The following is a 19092-nucleotide window of genomic DNA, read 5'->3' on the forward strand; positions in this document are numbered from 1 at the left end:
CAGTAAAGAATCTTTCGTAATGGAAACAGGTCTCGGGAGGATGTTATGGAAGAAGATATGAGCAGTTAAGATGAAAAATAAAATAGATATATAGATATATATATCGTGACTTGATTATGATCCAAAATGCAAAGTACAAGCAGTTTTTAAAAAACTGTTTCTTTTGGTTAGGTCATCTTTGGTTTGAGGTTTGTGTCGTAGGTGAGGAGCAGGATAGGAATCTCTGGATTGTGGAAGCAGGTGAGGTAATGGGGTCTGGAGGCTGAGCAGGGCAGCCAATGAGGTGATGATCTAACTGCGAGCAGGAGACCAGGATAGGTGGTGAGGCAAAGATGCAATCAGGAGACAGATAACAAGGATGGAGCTTGAGGTGGCAAATAAAAAAATCAATGCTAAAATCCCTTGAGGAATAAGAGACTAGAACTTGGCCATGATGTTTGTACCACACGGGAGACTGAAGGGTCTGGTGGAGCACACAGGCAGACAGCGAGAAGTGCAAACTGGGGACAATCAGCCACACAAGCAACGGAGAACAGTGGCAAACACACAAAGTGAGGCAGCCCAGAGTCTAACCATGGCATCGTGACTCCTGTAATAATGTGACATTGATACTCCTACCAGAGGTCTGTGTGGAGTGGTTGTAATAAAATGGTGGGTTTCTGTGTTTTCACGCAAACACATTCTTGACTTATACTTCTAATATCGTACGTATTGTCTGTGTATTTTTGCAGAACGAGTCTGCAGACCTCACGGAGGAGGAGCTACTCAGACTGCTGGAGGAATGTGAGCTGACTGAGTGTTGGAGCCCGCAGCTGGAGACGACTGACACGACATGATGAGACCCTTCAGAAGACACACTGACCGCTTCAATCTGAAGCATAGACTGTATGATCTGAAGCCTTGTTATCAGAGAGTCCGTCTAAAATGTTACATCTTGGCTGGGACGTCGAGAGACACATGTAACAGCTCTAAGATTTATGGAGATATAACTAACATGTCTTATAGCCATTTACATAAAATGACAAAGAACAAACATGATTCACAATGTGTCAGTATTAATAAACTTTTTATCCTAATTGGCGTTTTCAACGTATTGTTATAATTACTAGTTTTCAGGAACCAAGATTGCAGATTTCAGGTGAACAAAAGAGCAGGAGGTTCCGTTGAGTCTTCAAAAAATACAAAAAAAACTTGCAAGGCACGGCAGACAAACAGAGGGACTGGTAGTGTGAGCACAGGAGAGATGAAGTGAGCAGCAATCTCAATCTAAAAGTCCCCAAAATATTAAAAGCAAGGGTAGAAAACACAGAGTCAAGAGCTTGATTACCTTGTGGGAAAACAGAGGATCTGACACACCAGGGGTTTTTCTGCAACAGGAATTAGGCTGGGTAGTGAGCCAGATTGATATCAGCTGTACTTGATGATGAGGAGGGGAAACTCAGGTAGGAGGAGGGTGACTTAGCCACGCCCTGGAAAACAAACTCAGGAGATACAGGGAAAAACACCCCAGCCAGGAGAGGATGGAGAGTCATGCTGCCAGATCCTAACATATACAGCTGCATTGCCTTCTATTGATACCATGCATGTTGGCATATTGGCCTATGTGTGTGTGAACAAAGTAACTCAACAACATACAGATAGATTTTCACCAGGTTGGTGGCAACAGTAACTGGGTGGGTAAAATATTGAATGGTCAAAGGTCAAGGTCGACAAAACTTTGTTCTGAAAAACCTATTTTCCAATATATCTCCATCATTATTAGGGAAACCCAAGAAGAAGTCAAATGGCATTTGTTCAAAAAAGCATATTTGGACGTATCTCAGCATCCTATATGAGCCGAAGCTTATATTGCTCAGACATGTATTCCCCATCATGTATCATTTGATAAGTGACGTCATGAACAAGTCACAAAGAAGTCCCATGGAGTTCAAAAGTCAATTTTCTCAAATATCTGCATCCTATTGAACTATTGACACGACCCAAAGCTTATATAGATATAAAATTATTTTTGATGACATAGTTGGAATGACATCACCATGACATCCCTATGAAGTCAGAAAATTACATCATATAGTGTAGTAATGATTTAACTTTGGCAAAGAATAAGATATGGGAGATAATCTTATTTATTATAACATTCATCATCATATGGTTGTAATGAAATCAACATGACATCATGATGAAATGCCATTATAACAATATATTAAATAGTTTCACCTGATTGGGGTGTATACAGTGTGAATGCATCATTTGTATTTGTTTTTATATTTCTTAGCTCGAGGGCAAGGAGCAGCTGGGCCACCCTTTCTAAAAGGTATCATAGATGAGAACAGCAAATTACTGTCATTAAACCTAACAACTGTGTGCGCTCGCCACAGAATGTTCTCCTGCAAACATAAAAATTTGCCTAAAACAGTGTCTGTGGGGTCAAGTCTGGGCATGAAATATAGTACTGCGTGTTAGTTACGTGTGATCAGACATCCAGCGTGGCTGTTAATGAGGATGTATGCTCAACATGAGTGATACTCACATCCGCTTCAGCTCCAAACATTCCTGCCATTCCTACCTCTATAGGTGATCTGCTTCAGAGTGGGTCAGATTAGTAGGATCTTCTGAAACTGCAGCCCGTGTGACCTCGTTCGAGCTTTATTTTCATTTCCAAAAATCCGGACAACCCCTGACAAACGATTTCTATATCTCTAAAAATCATCCCCTTTGGTTTGTTTTGGAGATTTGCTGAAGCTGCTCAGACAGTTCCTATTTGTTCCTGCTTGCACGGCGCGAGTAGCCGTCTGCACCTGGCTGACCTCAGCCCAGAGGTCACGCCTTTCCTCTCCCCTGGCACTCCGGACACCTACGGGCCCATTCGTCTCACTCTTCACCTCAGCCACACATTCTGACCCCATCTCACCGACAGGAATTAGCTCACATTCCTCCGGATTGAAAACACGTCAGCCAGGTGAGCCCTCTAAGGTCAAACCCAGATGAGAGGCCTGCTATCGCTATCTGCCCAGGAATCTAAACAGACGCCCCTGCACACGTCTGACAGAGCACATGCAGTCACTTTTCAGAATGACCACACTCGGTCAGACTTGAGTTTTATACAAATTCCATATGTTTGTAACGCCTTCATTCACACATTAGTCCCCATTTTACAAACACCATCCATGTCATTGATGTGATATATTTTCAGGAGGACAGAAATTCTGCTCATTACGGGTAATGGAAACACAGTGAGCTCAGAATGGTAAGAATGAGGTCACTTCTAATGTAAAGAGACTGGCGGCATACTGAGACTGTTTGGGTTTTCTGTCATGACCCTCACTGGTGCCTTAGATTACAGCCTTTTCTGGCCCTGGGGAAGATCTAAATTAGCAGTCGGAATTCTTTTTGCAGATGATATGCTGGTGCACAGCATCACAGTCAGTGAACTGCTGATGTAGATACCTCATCTATGGTGTTTTGACAAGTTTTGTTCCACAATGCACATTCTCACTGGCATGAGTTGGGACCACAGCCACGACTGGAAGTTCTGCCCCACAAGAAGCATGGATTGTGTCTTTTGAAGGTGTAAGGAGATGCCATCTTTCGTTTGTAATCAGATCTTTATGGATGTGCATTTTAAGTGGGTTATACTTCATGTTGAGTTTTCCTGCTGTTGACTACCGAGGATACTCCCTCTCTCCAAGGCTTCACCAGACTCGGCTAATGGGTTCCAGTCACTCGACAAAGTGTGGCTCGGCTCCCTTTGCTTCTCAATGTACGAAACTTCAATCAAAGTGGATATGACTAACTCTCCAACTTTTGTTTGCCCCCCCAAAAAGTCACCGATTGTCCAAGACACTTGGTAAGTGTTTATTGTTCACTTGACATTACAAAATAACAGGTAGGAATATAAACAGCACTTAGGGTAGAAACTATAAAACAACGTTTATAGAAAAGCTTCACTAATAATTAAAAAAAGACGTACAAAAAAAACAAAATAACAAAGACATCCTCATGTCAGTGTGCAAATAAGTTTATACAGACAGAAACGCTTCCATATGAGGCTACGCTTCTAGATAAATTATTTAAATAGCATATATCTACACAAATGAAATAACCTCAACATAAAACAGACACAATAATTTATCCAAAAAAAATGCACAGGAAATACGTCAAATACATCATAGTAAAGACAACATTTGTTTTAATCCTTTACGTTCCTGTTTGGGCTTCTTTTGCTACAAAAATATCTTATATACAGCATATGAATGATACTAAAGTCTTGCTTAAAAAAAAAAGAAGCCAACCAATTTATACTCTGTTGCTAAGAAATGTGATTCTTGTGTATTGCTGGCCTCAATACAGAAAGAATTAATGAGGTAATATTTGTACATAAAGGGTTTCATTTGATTTCCCCTTGTCAGAAATGTACACACAAGCTCAGGCACACCAGTCATGCACACTGTGCAGAAGCAACGAATGGCGATAGTGATATATTTAACTGTTTTGGTCACATGTAATGCTTTATCTTGCCACAAGTGGATAGTGATTTCATTTACTTGGTTGCTAATAACATTCTAAGATGGCAAGGTGCAAAGATGAACGAGAATTAAAGCCTCTATGATGAATACGTAAATACAAACAGCCATACTTACAATGGTTAACTCATATCAGGAAGTAGACTGGCCCTTGATGTTTACGTCCCTTGACGCTTTCAGTAAAGATTAGAGATAGGAACATAATATTTGCTAATAGTTACTGTCCAAAGCAGTGTGCGATGTGCTTGCTTTGGGGCCTGTGCTGTCCTGCATTTTGTGCGATCCTCATTTTCTTCTAGTGCTCTTTCCTGAGAAGACCAAGACTTTGGGCCAGTCCTAAGCGTCAGCTAAATACAAGACCTTGTATATACAGGTCTTTTTGAATGTGTGGGGGAGGGGTCATCAATAGAATTCAAAACAAATTTTGACTCAGTTGGGTGGCACACATGCAGAAACACACTAACACCATTCACTCTCTTTAAAAGCAACAGTCAGTCCATACTGTCCATGGTCCCTCAACGGTTCCTTCAAGGGGCATATTTACCCCGGCCTAAGAAAGTACTACTGCTTTCTTCATGCTGACACAAGCTTTGAGCCCACAGCAGATGTAGATTAATGCTCAAAAGCAAAAAAAAGGAAAATTAAAAACATCAAGCACTCTTTGGTCCCTCATCCACAGAGGAAAACCTCCAACCAACAACAGTTCAGGTGTGCAAAGCAATAAAATGTGGCCCTTTTCCAATATAGATCAGAGCACAAAGTGAGTCGGCCAATGTCTTCTGAGCAGAGCTGCGCTCAACATTTGAGTTTGGTGCAGTGGTGCAGAATCGTCATCGAACTTTCATTTGGCTTTAAATCCTGAGGTCAGTTTACCTCACTTCAGCTCACTTGCTCGTCATTCCTCCAATGTGCATTTCTCAAGGAAAAGGTCAAAGATATTTCGATCCAGGTCTCGTTTTTATATATTCATATTGACAGACTGATACATTCATCCGCAAGGCTCTGTGGTCCATTTATGTATCTGAAAGAAATGAATGACAGAATTCATGTTACAAAAAAAAGTCTAAGGTGATGAAGTTGTACTTAAGAATAAAACATCACTTATGTGCTTACCTCTGCATTCGTATTTGAGGTCTGAGAAGTAAACCATCTCCTGAGAGAAGACGTACAAGCCTAGTCGCCCACCAGCGTATGTCTTGTCAAAGATGTTTCCAGTATCAGCCATGATTCTCTTGCCTTCATACATGACCACTCTGAAAATATAAAGGTAAAACATGAGCTCCTTTTTCAAAGTAAAGTGCGCAGGTTTACAGTTGAGTGAAAGACTGCATGAGGATTTCAGCTTACCTGATAAGTCCAGTCTTGGGTCTATGGATCAGGTGCCATCTGTAGGCAGTGAAGTCCTTCCAGCCGATGTTCTTGGGGTCGTGCCACAGAGTGCGAACCTGGAGAAGAAGAATTTTAAAGGTTGATGAGAAACAGTCAAACATTGTGATAACTTCTATCTGACATCTTAAACTCAAGTCAATGAATCCAAGCTCACCTGTCCTGGGGTGTCCCCGGTGTGCCACAGGGCATTCCTCAGGTGCTCACCAGGGCCAGTGGTGGAGTTGACCACTTTGATTGACAGGCCAGAGTAGCCTTGAGCTTTTGTGGGTGTTTGGGACCAGTAGGTCTGCGTGATCTGTTTCCACATGACCGTGTAGAAGCGTGAGCTGGACTGGTAGCCAAACACAAACCCAGCGTAATCATCATCTCTGTCCGTGTTGATGAAGAATGTTCCGCTGAAATCCACCGCACTGAACTCATCATAACCTGAAGTGAGAGAGGTGATGGTTCAGAAATGGTTGACTACTACTTAGTGTCTGTGTGTGTATTTGTAGTGAGATGTCTGTCTGTATATAACGTACCAACAGCAATGCCAGGATCACAGTTGACTGTCTGGACCAACTCCTTGCCCTGATGCCGGACCACCCAGTTGGGGTCAATCTGGGAGGTACCCTTGGGGTCCAGAGGAACCATCTGGAATCTGCGGAAGTCTGTTTCGCTGATGGCAAAGTTCTCCGGACACACGTCATTGATGTCCAGAACATTGTCTTGATCAAAATCGTCTTTGCACACATCACCACGGCCATCACCTGAAAACAAAAAATATTAATATTTAAAAAAAACATTACAAGAAGGAGCTAATTTCTAAAAGACCCGGTTTGACTCAGTGAAAGACTGACTCACCATCAGAATCCAGTTGATCAGGGTTAAAGGCCAATCGACAGTTGTCTTTTTCATCGGGGATGCCGTCATTGTCGTCATCATGGTCGCAGGCATCACCCTTGCCATCCTTGTCATGGTCTGCCTGGTTGGCATTAGGGATGTAGGGGCAGTTGTCCAAGTTGTTCTGGTGACCGTCCTCGTCAATGTCCTGGTTGTTGTCGCACTTGTCTCCAATGAGATCTGAGTCCGAGTCGAACTGCAGGAGAAAATAATTAATTTATAATAAGATTTCTCAAAGACTGACTGTCACACTGTTAGACACTTGTCCTCCCTTCAAATGAGTCCCGCCACTATTTTCCCACCAGCCTCGATATGAGAGGAAGTGTGGCCCCTTGTTTTCATGTATGTAAGCAATGTCTCTTCAGATAAATGTCAAGTGTCCAACTAAGCAGAACTACATATCCATATGTATTCCAAAGGTGGATCAATAGAGAAAAGAACACGGAGCTTTGCATTGTTCTTTCCTTTAAGCTGTAACATTCCTCTCTTTCATTAAAATGTTTGCGGTGTTAATGGAACTTCAACAAAGGTACATGAGAGATTGTACTATAATGATCAGTTGCTGTAATTGGAATGCGAAAGGTGAGATCTGTCGTTACCTGATCAGGATTGTGCTCCAGAGGGCAGTTGTCACAATGGTCTCCCACACCATCTCTATCAGTATCTCTCTGGTCCACATTGTAAACATAGGGGCAGTTGTCGTTCTCATTCAGAATGCCTGTTCAATCAAAACATACTCGTCTTAGCCTTTAGGACTGTGTAAATGTTCTTTGAATGCTGAGGAAATGACAACGTTTCTTGGACAGAAGTTAGGGAAATCTCCTACCATCGCCATCAATGTCAACTGCACAGGCATCACCCTCTCCATTGTTGTCAGTGTCGGTTTGGTCAGTGTTGGCCTCGTAGACACAGTTGTCACAACTGTCGCCAACATCATCCCTGTCTGCGTCGTACTGGGCAGGGTTGTACACTCTTGGGCAATTGTCCTAAAATCATAAAGAAATATAAATTCATTTGTTAAAGTAGGTCAAAGAAATTATATGTAAAGGAACAAAACTTTGCTTTCGAGGGCTTTTTTTCTTTTCTTACTGTCACTGGAATGTGATATTCCACTGCATGAGAGCCGGTAATTTCTACCACAACATTTTTCTTGCCCAACTTGCCAAATCTACACTCAGAAATATGGGCATCAAGCCACCTCATCCTCAATCCTGGCTTCATGCTGAAATTATATTAAACAATTCCTATGCTGCTGCCTTTCCATTCTAGCTCTCTGTTGAAAGCACACAAACACGGGGACTACACATTCCTACTGCCCAGAGGAAGGATGGCTGCAGCTGATTGCTATGTCTGGTCTCTGAGGAAAGCACAGCTTGAGGCTAAATAAAACTGCTGTAATGACTCACCCTATCATCGGGGATCCTATCATTGTCATCATCATGGTCACATTCATCACCCAGGCCATCTTTGTCATGGTCTTCCTGACCAGAGTTGGGAAGGTTGGGGCAGTTATCCTATGAGGGAACAAAAGGGTGGTTAAGGAGGCAATCATCACAATAATAGAGTGCAGCTGGGTAATAATGGCCTTTGGTATTTCTGTCCACATGGGGTCTGGCTACCTTCTTGCAGTGGTAGGTAGCGTTCTCCACACACAGCAGGTTAGTGTTGGGCCATCCATCCAGGTCAGTGTCCTCGCCACAGATCAGGCCATTCCCGGCGTATCCTGGCCTGCACTCGCAGCGGAACATGGAGTCGGAGAAGACGCCCAAGTAGATGCATTTTGCATTTTTATTGCAGTCATGGGTACCATCCTGGCAAGGGTTACGAGGCGTACAAACCTGAAGAAAATAGCAGATGATAAGCCAAAATCCAGGTAACTAGCCCACTAGCTACAAAAATAGATAGTAAGTAATAAATCAAACCTGTTTTTTAGCAGTTGCCTGTTCCACTCCTCTTCCAAAGGGCTGAGGACCAGAGAAACGTGTGGGGCAAGGCATACAGTTGTAACCAGGTTCAGTATTCTCACAGCGATGGATTCCGTTATGAGTGTGGCAAGCATCAGGTACTTCTTTACACTCATCAATGTCCTTGCAGATGACGCCATTACCACGATAGCCAAGTGGACACTTGCCACACCTGAAAGTACCATCAGGGAAGCTGGTGCACTTTGTGCCAGAGAAGCATGGGCTGGACAGACAACCATCTGTAGAAAGAAGTAATTCATTCATATTGTACTGCATGATAATAAAGGAGTCTATATCTATACTTTAAAAGGGAAATGTGTTGTGAATTAAACTTTTTAAATTTGATTTTAAATGCTCACCAATAGGACAGTCCTGTTTGTTGCACAATTGAGACGTGGTGGCATCACCAACACAGTCTTTTCCACCATATTTGGGGACGGGGTCAGAGCAGAGACGTTTGCGGGTCTGAACTCCTCCGCCACAAGTAACAGTGCAGGTGTCCCATGGTGACCAAGGTCCCCAACCTCCATTGACTGAAAGATAAATAAAAAGGAATATTAATTTTTTCGCCTCAAATGTGCACACATTGTTATATACTTTGGGGCTGAAAACTTACTAGGGCAAGGCGACTTCTGGCATATTTCAGTCTGACGTCCGTCTCCCTGGCAGTCCCTGCCATCCAACTGGGGCGTGGGAGAGTTGCAGAGGCGGATTCGGGTGATGACCCCCTCGCCACAGGTCACAGTGCATGAAGACCAGGGGGACCAGTGACTCCAACCACCATCCTGTTTGACTGTGAGCAACACACCAATTAATTCATCATGCTATGAAATTGATAATATCACTCTGGTTGTGTGATACTGTACTGTTTGTAATACTGAGTGACTTACAGCGTTTGTCACATTCCTGAGGATAGCAGTCACGGGTCTGGACAGATGTGCCCTCACAATTGCTGTTGATGCGGTCACAGGAGCGTCCACGTTGCTGGATGCCACGACCACAAGTCACTGAACAATGGGTCCATTCAGACCAGGGAGACCATCCATCCTCAGCATAGTCACTCGCTGTGGGGGGTGGGATAAAAAGTTAAAGGTTTATTACTTTGAACGAGATCAGGTGACAAATGTAATCAAAAATCGGATAAATTGAAAATTAGGCTTACGTGTTCCACAGCGAGGGCAGCACTCTCCGTCGGGCACGGTGGCATTAGCACATGGGATCAGAGGGCAGGAGATTTTGCGACACACAGTAGCAGAGTTCTGGATAAAGGAACGGTCGAATTAGTACAAGAATAACGAGTGAAATGAATGCCTGACGGGCTGTGGAAAAAACAGGCTTTCCTGGTGCTTTTCCAAGCCTAATTGCTGTATTTCACAAGGGAGCGATCTTTATCAGAGACATAACACTCCTGCTGTGTTGATAGAACTCAAGAACACTCTCCCACTAACACCTAACTAATTACACAATACACTGACACCCTTCACTAGATGTTACAGTGGGGAAAAGGAACCATGCTGCTATGTTTATAGTGCAAAAGAAGTGTTGATGGATTTCAGACAGGAGCAGTGTGATTATAACATTAACACTTCATTACAGCCAGGATACAGGAAACATAATAGATGTCTGGCCTCAGCCGACAGTTGCATTCCAGCAGGTGTGGTGACACTTACCTGGCAGGTGCACTCAGTGCAGCCGTCCACGGTCCATTCATCTTTGTCCTTGTGCACGATGCCATTGTGGAAGCAAACTCCATTGTGGATGTTCATTTGATTCATCAGCAGATTGCTGTCCTCAGACTAGGGGACGGAAAGGGAGGCAGAGAGAGAAAACGGGGTTGCTCAGGATGGAGAATGGAAAACTTTCACTTTGCCAAGGTTCCAGCACAAATGAATCACTAACCAACACTGTGATTAAGACATTGCTTGACTCTAGTGAAGCAGTGCAAATGCAATCAGCCGCCAAACATATTTGTGTATTCACATGGGTCTCATTAAGGACTTGGCCGGGGACTGCCATTACAGCGACAAGTGGCCACGCACTGGAAATGCGTAAACTGGAAGCAGGGGGGGAAAGATGGAGAGGAGAGGGGAGGAGGGGAAATAGAGGGGAGCAAATGATGACGAAGAGCAGACCCTGATGACCCTTCAAGCTTACCACTTTGCCGAGCTTCTGCGACAGCTGTTTGACAACCACACCGAGACTCTTGAGCTCCTTAAACATGCTGGCGATGTCCTCACAGGAGAGGCCACAGACAGACTGCACATCTGAATAACAGAAAAGGAGAATCCGATAAATTCTGTGTCACCTCAACTCTTAACATTTAGGAAAACAGAAGCACAGACTTGTCTCTTTGCAGAGGAGAGATCTCACCTTTGGATTTGTGGCCGGTGTAATCAGTCCTAATGGCAGGACTGGAGCCGTTGACTGGGTTGTCCAAGGTCATGACATCAGTTAAGGATGCTATTGGGGAAAGAAGAGAGAAGGCAATGAATTGTGGTAGTTTTTTTTTTACATCCTTTTACACCTACATATGTTTGCATAAGATCAAGTCATTTATGGGGAAAACATATATTTTATAATTTTGATCTTAACTCTTTACCTCCACTCTGGCAACCCTTATTTCTCAGTATGGCTTCGATAGTTGTCCCAAAGACAAAGCGCACATTCTGAAGGACTCCCTGATGAAAAAAGAGTTCAAGTTCAGGTATTATGTGAGCACAAAATGCAGTGCACAAATATATATTATTTTTAATTATTAGACACATTTTTTTCATACCATGAATCTTTCCTTTACAGCCCCCTTTCCAACCCTGAGCCTGGCGATGTCTGCCACCTCCTGGGTCAGCACCTTCTGGATGGGCACATCCAGCTCCGACACGTTGATCTCCTCGCAGCCAACAAAGAGCTGAGCGCGGTCATCTTGCACGAACAATGTGATGTTCTTCCAGTGTCCGGTGGCCAAGTCTGCGTCCTCAATGGACACCACCTGCTGCTGGCTCACGGTCGAGTAGACCAAGTCCAGGGTGCTCGCCTTGCCGTTGGAGATGATCTCAAAGATGGGTCCGGATCCATCGCTCTTCTCGATGGTGAGGAGGCTGCCGCGGCTCCTCTTGAACTGCTTGAGGTTGGCGAGGAGAAGGAAGCCCCTCTCGGCCTGAATGGAGTCAAGGAGGTCCCTGAAGATGCTGTCTGGGACGGGGGGGATCAGGTCTGCGTTCAGGACCTTGTATGCGGGGCTGTAGGGGTCCGCACCTTTCACCACGCTCACCCCGTGGTTTCTCTTGCCGACTTGTGCCAGGTCGAATAAGTCATATACACTGTTATCATCACGATTCTCTGCAGCAAGAGGAGAGGACAGACACCAGTCAATTATTTATTTATCGTCATAATGACTGTCTCCAAGAAGATGAAGGAAAACAAAGAAAAACAATCTAACAGAACTATAACAATGACTGTAGAACATTTGTAAAAATACAGTTTTTATTATAAAGATTCATATATTCTAAAAAAAAATGTATTGTGTAATTAACTTTCACTCTAACCTGAATATAACAGTAACAATTTAAGTCCCTTTAAGAAACATTTATTTCTATTATAAGGGAAAAGTTTTAACAGGTAAAATAAGTCAGTGAGTCATTTTCCATTCTCACCTGCCAGTCTTGCACCTTCGCACCTCCAAAGCATCAACAGCAAAAAGATGCCACACAGCATCATCTTGAAATCTCAACTAAACTGCAACCAGAATAACATCAAGTTAAACATCTATAGTCTACATCTGCTCATCAATGAATACTAATGATATTATAATAAAAAATAATCCACAAACCTTTAGAATAAAACTAACTTGCTGGGAAAGATTAAAAAAATGAAGAAGAAGAAGAAGAGGAAAGTCCTTGGTAGTCAGATGTATTTATCCCGTCTCTCCTCCTTCAGTTCTGCTTGAAGCTCATCAGATTGGAATAAATAAAAGTGTCTCTGAGCTCCTGCTCATTTTATTCCGGTGTTTTCACTTATTCCTCTGACTTGTCTCACCAATGCAGGAGCTATTTAAACAGTTTAAGGACATTCCTTAGCTCAGTCTGCACCAATGGGAGGGTTGCAGCAGAGAGGGAGGGACTTGTTTTCTTACCTCACAGCCAGTCACAGTAATATCCGAGACTAACACACACACAGAGAGAGACACAGCGAGAGAGGGAGAGAGAGAGGAGGGATGAATGCATTCCTGAGCTGAATTTCCATCACCGGAAAAATATTTCATACACGCACCTCAGCCAAGACGTGGTCGTTTCCGGTCAAATATAAGTCTGATCACTCGTCCAATAGTGTCAAATTCATAAAAAAATGTCCTTTTCTAAAAATATTTCCCTTTTTTTCTTTCTTTCTTTTTAAATATGATCCAAAAAAATGAGTAGGCCAATTAGTTGAGTCGACGGGTAACACAAAACCAGTTAAGAGCAGATTTAAAAGTCATATAAAACTTTAAATTGGATTTCATACCCTACACTCAGATGTTAAATCCAGTTTATATTAATGACATACAGCAGACTGGTTCATGGTGCACTCCTTATGTTGCTGTTACTCGTCTGACCGCCAGGGGACTCATTGAGTAATGAATGTATTTGCCTGAGTGAGAGTGAGAGGATGATACTTGTCGCTGTGTTGTTTTTTTGAAAGAAACCTTGGAAGAATAAAAAACAAACAAAACAATGAGTAGTAAAACGAAGTAACCTTGACAAGTACTTATTAAGTAATAAGGGTTTGGGTTATGGTTATAGGATATATGAATGTATACAATGACTAAAGTCTGTACAAGTATTGTCAAAGTCAGTTTTGAACCAGTGTGAACGTATTCTTTCATCAAAAAATACAACTGATGTTGAAAACAGGTGGAAAATGACAGAATTTCATATCTTATCCATTGAAAACTCACATAAACACTGTCTCTGTTGGATTAAGAAAAGCTGATAAATGTAATATATGTATATATTGATTTCAAATTGTTCACCTCCTTTCTTATAGTCATTACTGTTTGGACAGATTTGAATCTATTTGTAGGCTGAAGTACTCAGATCGTCTCAGTAGTACATCAGTTTTAAGAAAAGTCCTTCATGCATGATTTATTCTAAACTATTTTTAAATAGCATATAGTGGAGGCAGTCCCCATAAATTCAATCAAACTACCCCAAATTACACTCATAAAAATCTGTCCCATAAATATGTCATGTTTTTTTTCATCAAGATCCATAATTTATTCTCTGGGGAATTTTCAAAAATGTAAAAAAAATAAACACCCCATCTCACAATGTTAAAGAAATTGATTAAAAAATTCCTGAATCCACCCAATAATATGATATAATTATTAGATTGTTGATGTATTTTCATGCTGCATTATACTGTTGTAACTGGTTGAGATAGCTTTAACTACTTTTTCATGCAGTTATGGGAAGTTTGGTCTAGAGGTTTTAAACCCAGGGGTCGGGCCCCAAAATGCCTCAGAGGGGTCACAAGATTAATGGAGTATAGGAGAGAAGAAAGTTCAGTAGAGTAGAAGCATGGAACAGCACTTAAGTTAATGCACTCAGTTATTTTTGACTTTCGTCCATACGGTTTGATGGTGAATTGAAGAAGAAGACGACATGAGACATTTGCCTGAATTCCATCCAAATGGTGACATCACCACTGAGATGAAGGTTAAAGTTGACGGCTGACTATTTAACCTTTGACCTCCTCTCTCTCTCTCTCTCTCTCTCTCTCTCTCTCTCTCTCTCTCTCTCTCTCTCTCTCCCACACCGACACCGACACCGAGCAAAGACTGAACCTTTTTCCCCGACAAGAGAAGCATGTTGGTCTTTTTCGTCGAAAAACAAAGTGGAGCAACTCCGTGACTTTTTTCATGCCAGCATGCAGAGTTGTGGATTCAGAGGAATGTTAAAGAAAGGGAGTGCGTGTGTGACAGTGATGAAGGTCTTCTGGAAAAAAAGGGGGATCACTGAGGCGCCTACATGCTGTGATGACTAAAAAAAAAGAGAGGTGTCTAAAAATAGGTCAGATATATGGACAAATGATCACGACGAGACACAACATCTGGATTGTTCCTCAGCCGGCGTGTACTTACCACAGGAAACTCAGGAGTTTTATGGCCTCTGAAGTCTTTGTGACATATAGAATTTACAACATATATTACTCACCCTGGTGACACATAAGCATAGATAAGGGGGTGATGATGCTTCACTGGACAAATGCTCGAACGTACACGCGTGTGGAAAATGCCTTTAAATCAGTGAAATGGGCTCACGTCGGAGTGAGGGTGTCTGGTTTCATTGAAGTGCAGCTATGAGAGTCAGGTGGGACTGGGCACCTCCCCCTGGCTGTGACTGTGAGCTCACAGTGTGGGTGGTGTGGCTGACGAGACTGTGGTGGAGCTGAAGCGACTTGACAATCCACCAAACTGAGCCAAAAGAGCAGCGGAAACAGGCCCATAGATAGCGACTCTGTGTGTATTCTCAAGAACTGGGTGAGATCACACACACACAAACACGTCAGTGGGCGTGGGAGTTATTTCGAATTTATCTGCTACTTTCACTTGTCTCAATGGAAAACAAATCATTCACATAGTTTATTTTCTTCATCTACATCGTTTCACAAGTTATGCTGCTTCATCATTGATGTGATAATTGGACACATTTATACATTTGGGAGTCTGGTTTGCAGCAGGCATTCACATCCTGCTCAGTTCAGTTTCAAATTCAATGCTAAAACTAGAATGGCACTCCAGAGCTTGGACAGCCCCCTTACATTCACTCAAGCTGCACCAAATTTCACACACTCACAGAAATCAGTTAACTTAATGAACCCGTTTTTTTTCTTCATCAAGATCCATGAATATTTCCTTGGAAAATGGTCAAATGTTGAAAAACACCCTATATCACAATGTTAAAGAAAGCAATACATCATTTCTAAATCCACCCCCAGATGCGGCTCCACACCAAACTTCAATGGGTTCTTCTCTGACCCATATACCACATCCTTCCACCAAGGTTGGTTTTATTCTGTTTAGTTGTTTTGTGTTATCCTGCTTACAAACAAACAAAGTAACAAACAAACAGAGGTGAAAACATAAACTCCTTGGCGGAGGTAACAATTTCCAGTTATTGCTGAGAAAACCACTTGAATGAGCGCCTGTGCTTTGATCATCATATGGTTAGCATGAGTAACGTGACTTTCACACACTCTGCCAGAAGCAAGAGTTTAAAATACACTTATTTGTCAGCAGCCGTTAAGCTTAAATATAACTTGTGAACTTTAGAGGTGCGGGTAGGTGGATTTTCCTTCGGGCAGCTCATTAATTAACACAGTAAATCTGATGTTTGTTCTCAGCTGAGGGGCTGCTGGCACGAACCTCATGTTCAAAGATGTGAGAGTTCTCCAAGCACTACATGCTCTTATCAAGTATTTACACTAGCAACCCCCCAAAATCATCATGGAAAATAAGTGGAGCAGTGCATTCAGAGATAACGCCTGGAGCTGCTTCTTTACTCGGCACAAGGACGATTAAGACCTAAAAGTAAAGACTAATATTATGAATAAAAAAGTTTGTACTCAGTAATGACTGTAGATAGGGCTTAAACTGGCACAAATTCAACATGAATGACTCATGAAACTCAAGAAACTAAGCAAAGAGGTCTCTATAGCAACAAATACAACTTCAGAAACAATAGTGAGAGCTGCACTGCATGTACGTTGGAAAACCGATGAGTCATAACATGCATCTGAAGAGACAGGTGAAAAAACCTAGTCAGCGTAATAAGTTATTACTGCTATGTATTTAACCTCGATACTTTACACCACCTTGAGTTTAAGCTGAACCAGCGACACAAGAGCCAATCATTGGGTTTTAGAATAAGAACAAATATTCAGCATTTATTCTTTAGCTGTACGAGAGGATTTATGCTGTTTGATGTCAAGATGTTGTGCGTGCGTGTGTGTGTGTGTGTGTGTGTGTGTGTGTGTGTGTGTGTGTGTGTGTGGTATTACTGACTTTGTGGGGACCTAAATCTGTTCAGGCAGTCACATTATGGGGACAAGAAAACAAGGCCCCATACTGCAAATCATTGAATTTTATAGTAAAGACTCGTTTTAAGGTTTGGTTAAGGTTACTTTAAGGTTAAGGTTGTTAGGGTTAGGCAAGTAGTAACTAAGGTTAAGGTTAAAGAAGGTCTCTTCAAAACACGACTGAAGTTATGGAGACATGGCTGCCTGTGTGTGTGTGTATATACTTGCTTTTGCTACCTCTTAAGGACCTTTACCAGCACCAACCTTGTCAGGACCAGTAGACCTCATGGGGACTAAAGCCTGGCCCTAATAATAATTTCAGAGGTCCTGGTTAAGGTTGGGGGTCCTCAATGTATGGACGTCAATGCAAAGTCCTAATAAGCATAGCTGCACAAACCTGTGTGGGTGTGTGTGTAAATTGATGAGGACTCTGATGGTTGGATGATAAAGTTTAGCTATTCTCTGAAATGTCAGAAGCATTGTTTTTTTCCACTATCTTCAGTGCTGTCAATCAATATGTTTCCGAGTACATGGGAACGGCACACCGATCCAGTTTATAGGTCTGATGTTAGGCAACGTATGACACAGAGTATCTGTGTTATTGGACCGACAGGTTGAGACCATCTCCTGAAATCTCAATCATTAGTCATCCAACATGGTTTCTACTTGTCCAGCTTCAGCTGCAGTTTGTAACTGCACGATAATCTGTTTATTCCAAGCGAGAGGAGGTGTGTGTGCGTGCGGTAACAACGCGTCATCCTGCACTTTATCAGTCAAAAACACGCCCGGGGGGGAGAGCTTGTTTAAGTCATGTATTAGGAGGAAGAAACAAAAAACATTACAACAGCTGGAGAGAGAAAGTGGAAAACGTTAGTCGCAGGCCTGTGCTGCTTCTAGTCACACACAGAACAACATGAGTCACTGATAAAAGAGTTAGCAGAGACGGTCACTATCAAGAAGGTAAGTCATTGATCAAAGATCTGTATTTTTTCATTTTGGGAACTATTGTTAATGCATGTTACAACACTGACAACAATCCAAAGACACATTCAGTGACGCAGGAAAAAGAAAACCCCAGATATTATAACCCAGTAATATGTTTGGTGGCTTTAGAGACTTATCAGGTAAACACTGAATATCCGTCGTAGCATCTCTTTAAATAGTAATGAACCATTCAAATCTAACGGACTGGCTTAGTGCTCATCCACGGAAATTCAGGATTCATAAGATCTCATTTATGAAAGGAGCTGAAGGCAGCGTGTTGCCAGACTAAACAAAATTTTTATAAAATTCTTTCAGCTGTTTTCTCTTCAGCTCAACATGCCAGAGCACTGAAATGACTTGGAGCGCATGGCCGCCGTAAATCACTTGATCGTATTCCACGCTTTGCCTCGCAGGGATAGAAGAGGAAAATATGGATATTACCGGTGGCTTTGGAGCTCGTGTAGTTTGGCAAAAAACGATTCTCTTTGAAACAGCCCTAAAAACAACGTGTCCTGTCTGTGGTGAAATACAAATGTGAAAAGTATTCTGCGTGTAAGCGTTTTTCCAAACATTTGCACTTATCTTTATGCACCATAAATCTGTCATGTTTGAATCGTACAGTAGACGTTTCGCCGCGTGCGCCACAATTAATTGGATTTTATTCGCAGGGAATCTGTTGCGATAACACTGCCACTGCAAATGAGCAGAGAGGCATGCAATCTTGTGGTGGGATTTAGCTAAAGCTCATCTTTGGAGGCACGCATGGAAGAAAAATGATTAATTGGTTACAGTGACTCCGCTCGATTCCGGCAAGTGATGTCAGAGTCTGATTATGTTGGAGCTACGCGCTGAATGCTTGTCTTCTCTCAATGTTTACAGACAGACACCAAGTCACCCGTGGTACTCCCTGCATGCCGGTGGCACAGAGCACGGAACGCTTCGGGCCTGCTGAGTGATGGCGGTAAACGCTTGCTGCTGTGGCTGTGACGTTTCGGCCGCTAAATGCACACCTTTGACTAATGAGCTGACAGACCACATGCCACTCAGCTGTACACGGGAATGTTAGAGGTCTTCTGAGAGACCTGGGAGAGAGTGTTTGGTTTGTGAAAGAGCTGCCGATGACCACACAAGTGGATAATGACTTTTGGAAAGCGTTATGCCAATGCTTCGACAAGTAACTTCATTCTCAGGCAAGAGTCCACCTTAAGACAACACTAAGGTGTTATTCTTTGGAGACAGCAAAAATTACATAATGGCTTTGAAAAATCGAGATGAGAAATGTCCAAAAAAGAGTGAGA

At 42.5% G+C, this 19092-nt stretch overlaps 2 protein-coding genes across 3 annotated transcripts in view; one reads left to right on the forward strand and one right to left on the reverse strand.

The window, feature by feature from the left end:
• The window catches only part of fsip1 (fibrous sheath interacting protein 1), a 29980-nt gene extending 28904 nt beyond the window's left edge, over window positions 1-1076 (forward strand). For both annotated transcript variants that reach the window (XM_035167199.2, XM_035167200.2), the window contains one exon: window positions 732-1076. In XM_035167199.2, coding sequence (XP_035023090.2) covers window positions 732-836 — 105 coding nt within the window. In that variant the 3' untranslated portion in view covers window positions 837-1076. The remainder of the gene's footprint in view (window positions 1-731) is intronic.
• Window positions 1077-3841: 2765 nt separating this feature from the next.
• LOC118116277 (thrombospondin-1) lies at window positions 3842-12768 on the reverse strand. Its single transcript, XM_035167827.2, has 22 exons — window positions 12585-12768; window positions 12409-12490; window positions 11535-12094; window positions 11358-11436; window positions 11129-11218; window positions 10913-11022; window positions 10429-10554; window positions 9921-10017; window positions 9649-9822; window positions 9375-9551; window positions 9118-9291; window positions 8717-8997; window positions 8414-8632; window positions 8201-8308; window positions 7621-7780; window positions 7394-7512; window positions 6756-6990; window positions 6434-6661; window positions 6067-6338; window positions 5871-5968; window positions 5637-5776; window positions 3842-5544 (listed from the first exon to the last, which is right to left on the reverse strand). Exons 2-22 carry the CDS (start codon window positions 12470-12472, stop codon window positions 5537-5539), a joined length of 3519 nt encoding a protein of 1172 aa, XP_035023718.1. The 5' UTR covers window positions 12473-12490; window positions 12585-12768; the 3' UTR covers window positions 3842-5536.
• Window positions 12769-19092: the final 6324 nt, after the last annotated feature.

This window comes from Hippoglossus stenolepis, chromosome 10 (genome assembly GCF_022539355.2).
Source record: "Hippoglossus stenolepis isolate QCI-W04-F060 chromosome 10, HSTE1.2, whole genome shotgun sequence".
NCBI lineage: Eukaryota > Metazoa > Chordata > Actinopteri > Pleuronectiformes > Pleuronectidae > Hippoglossus > Hippoglossus stenolepis.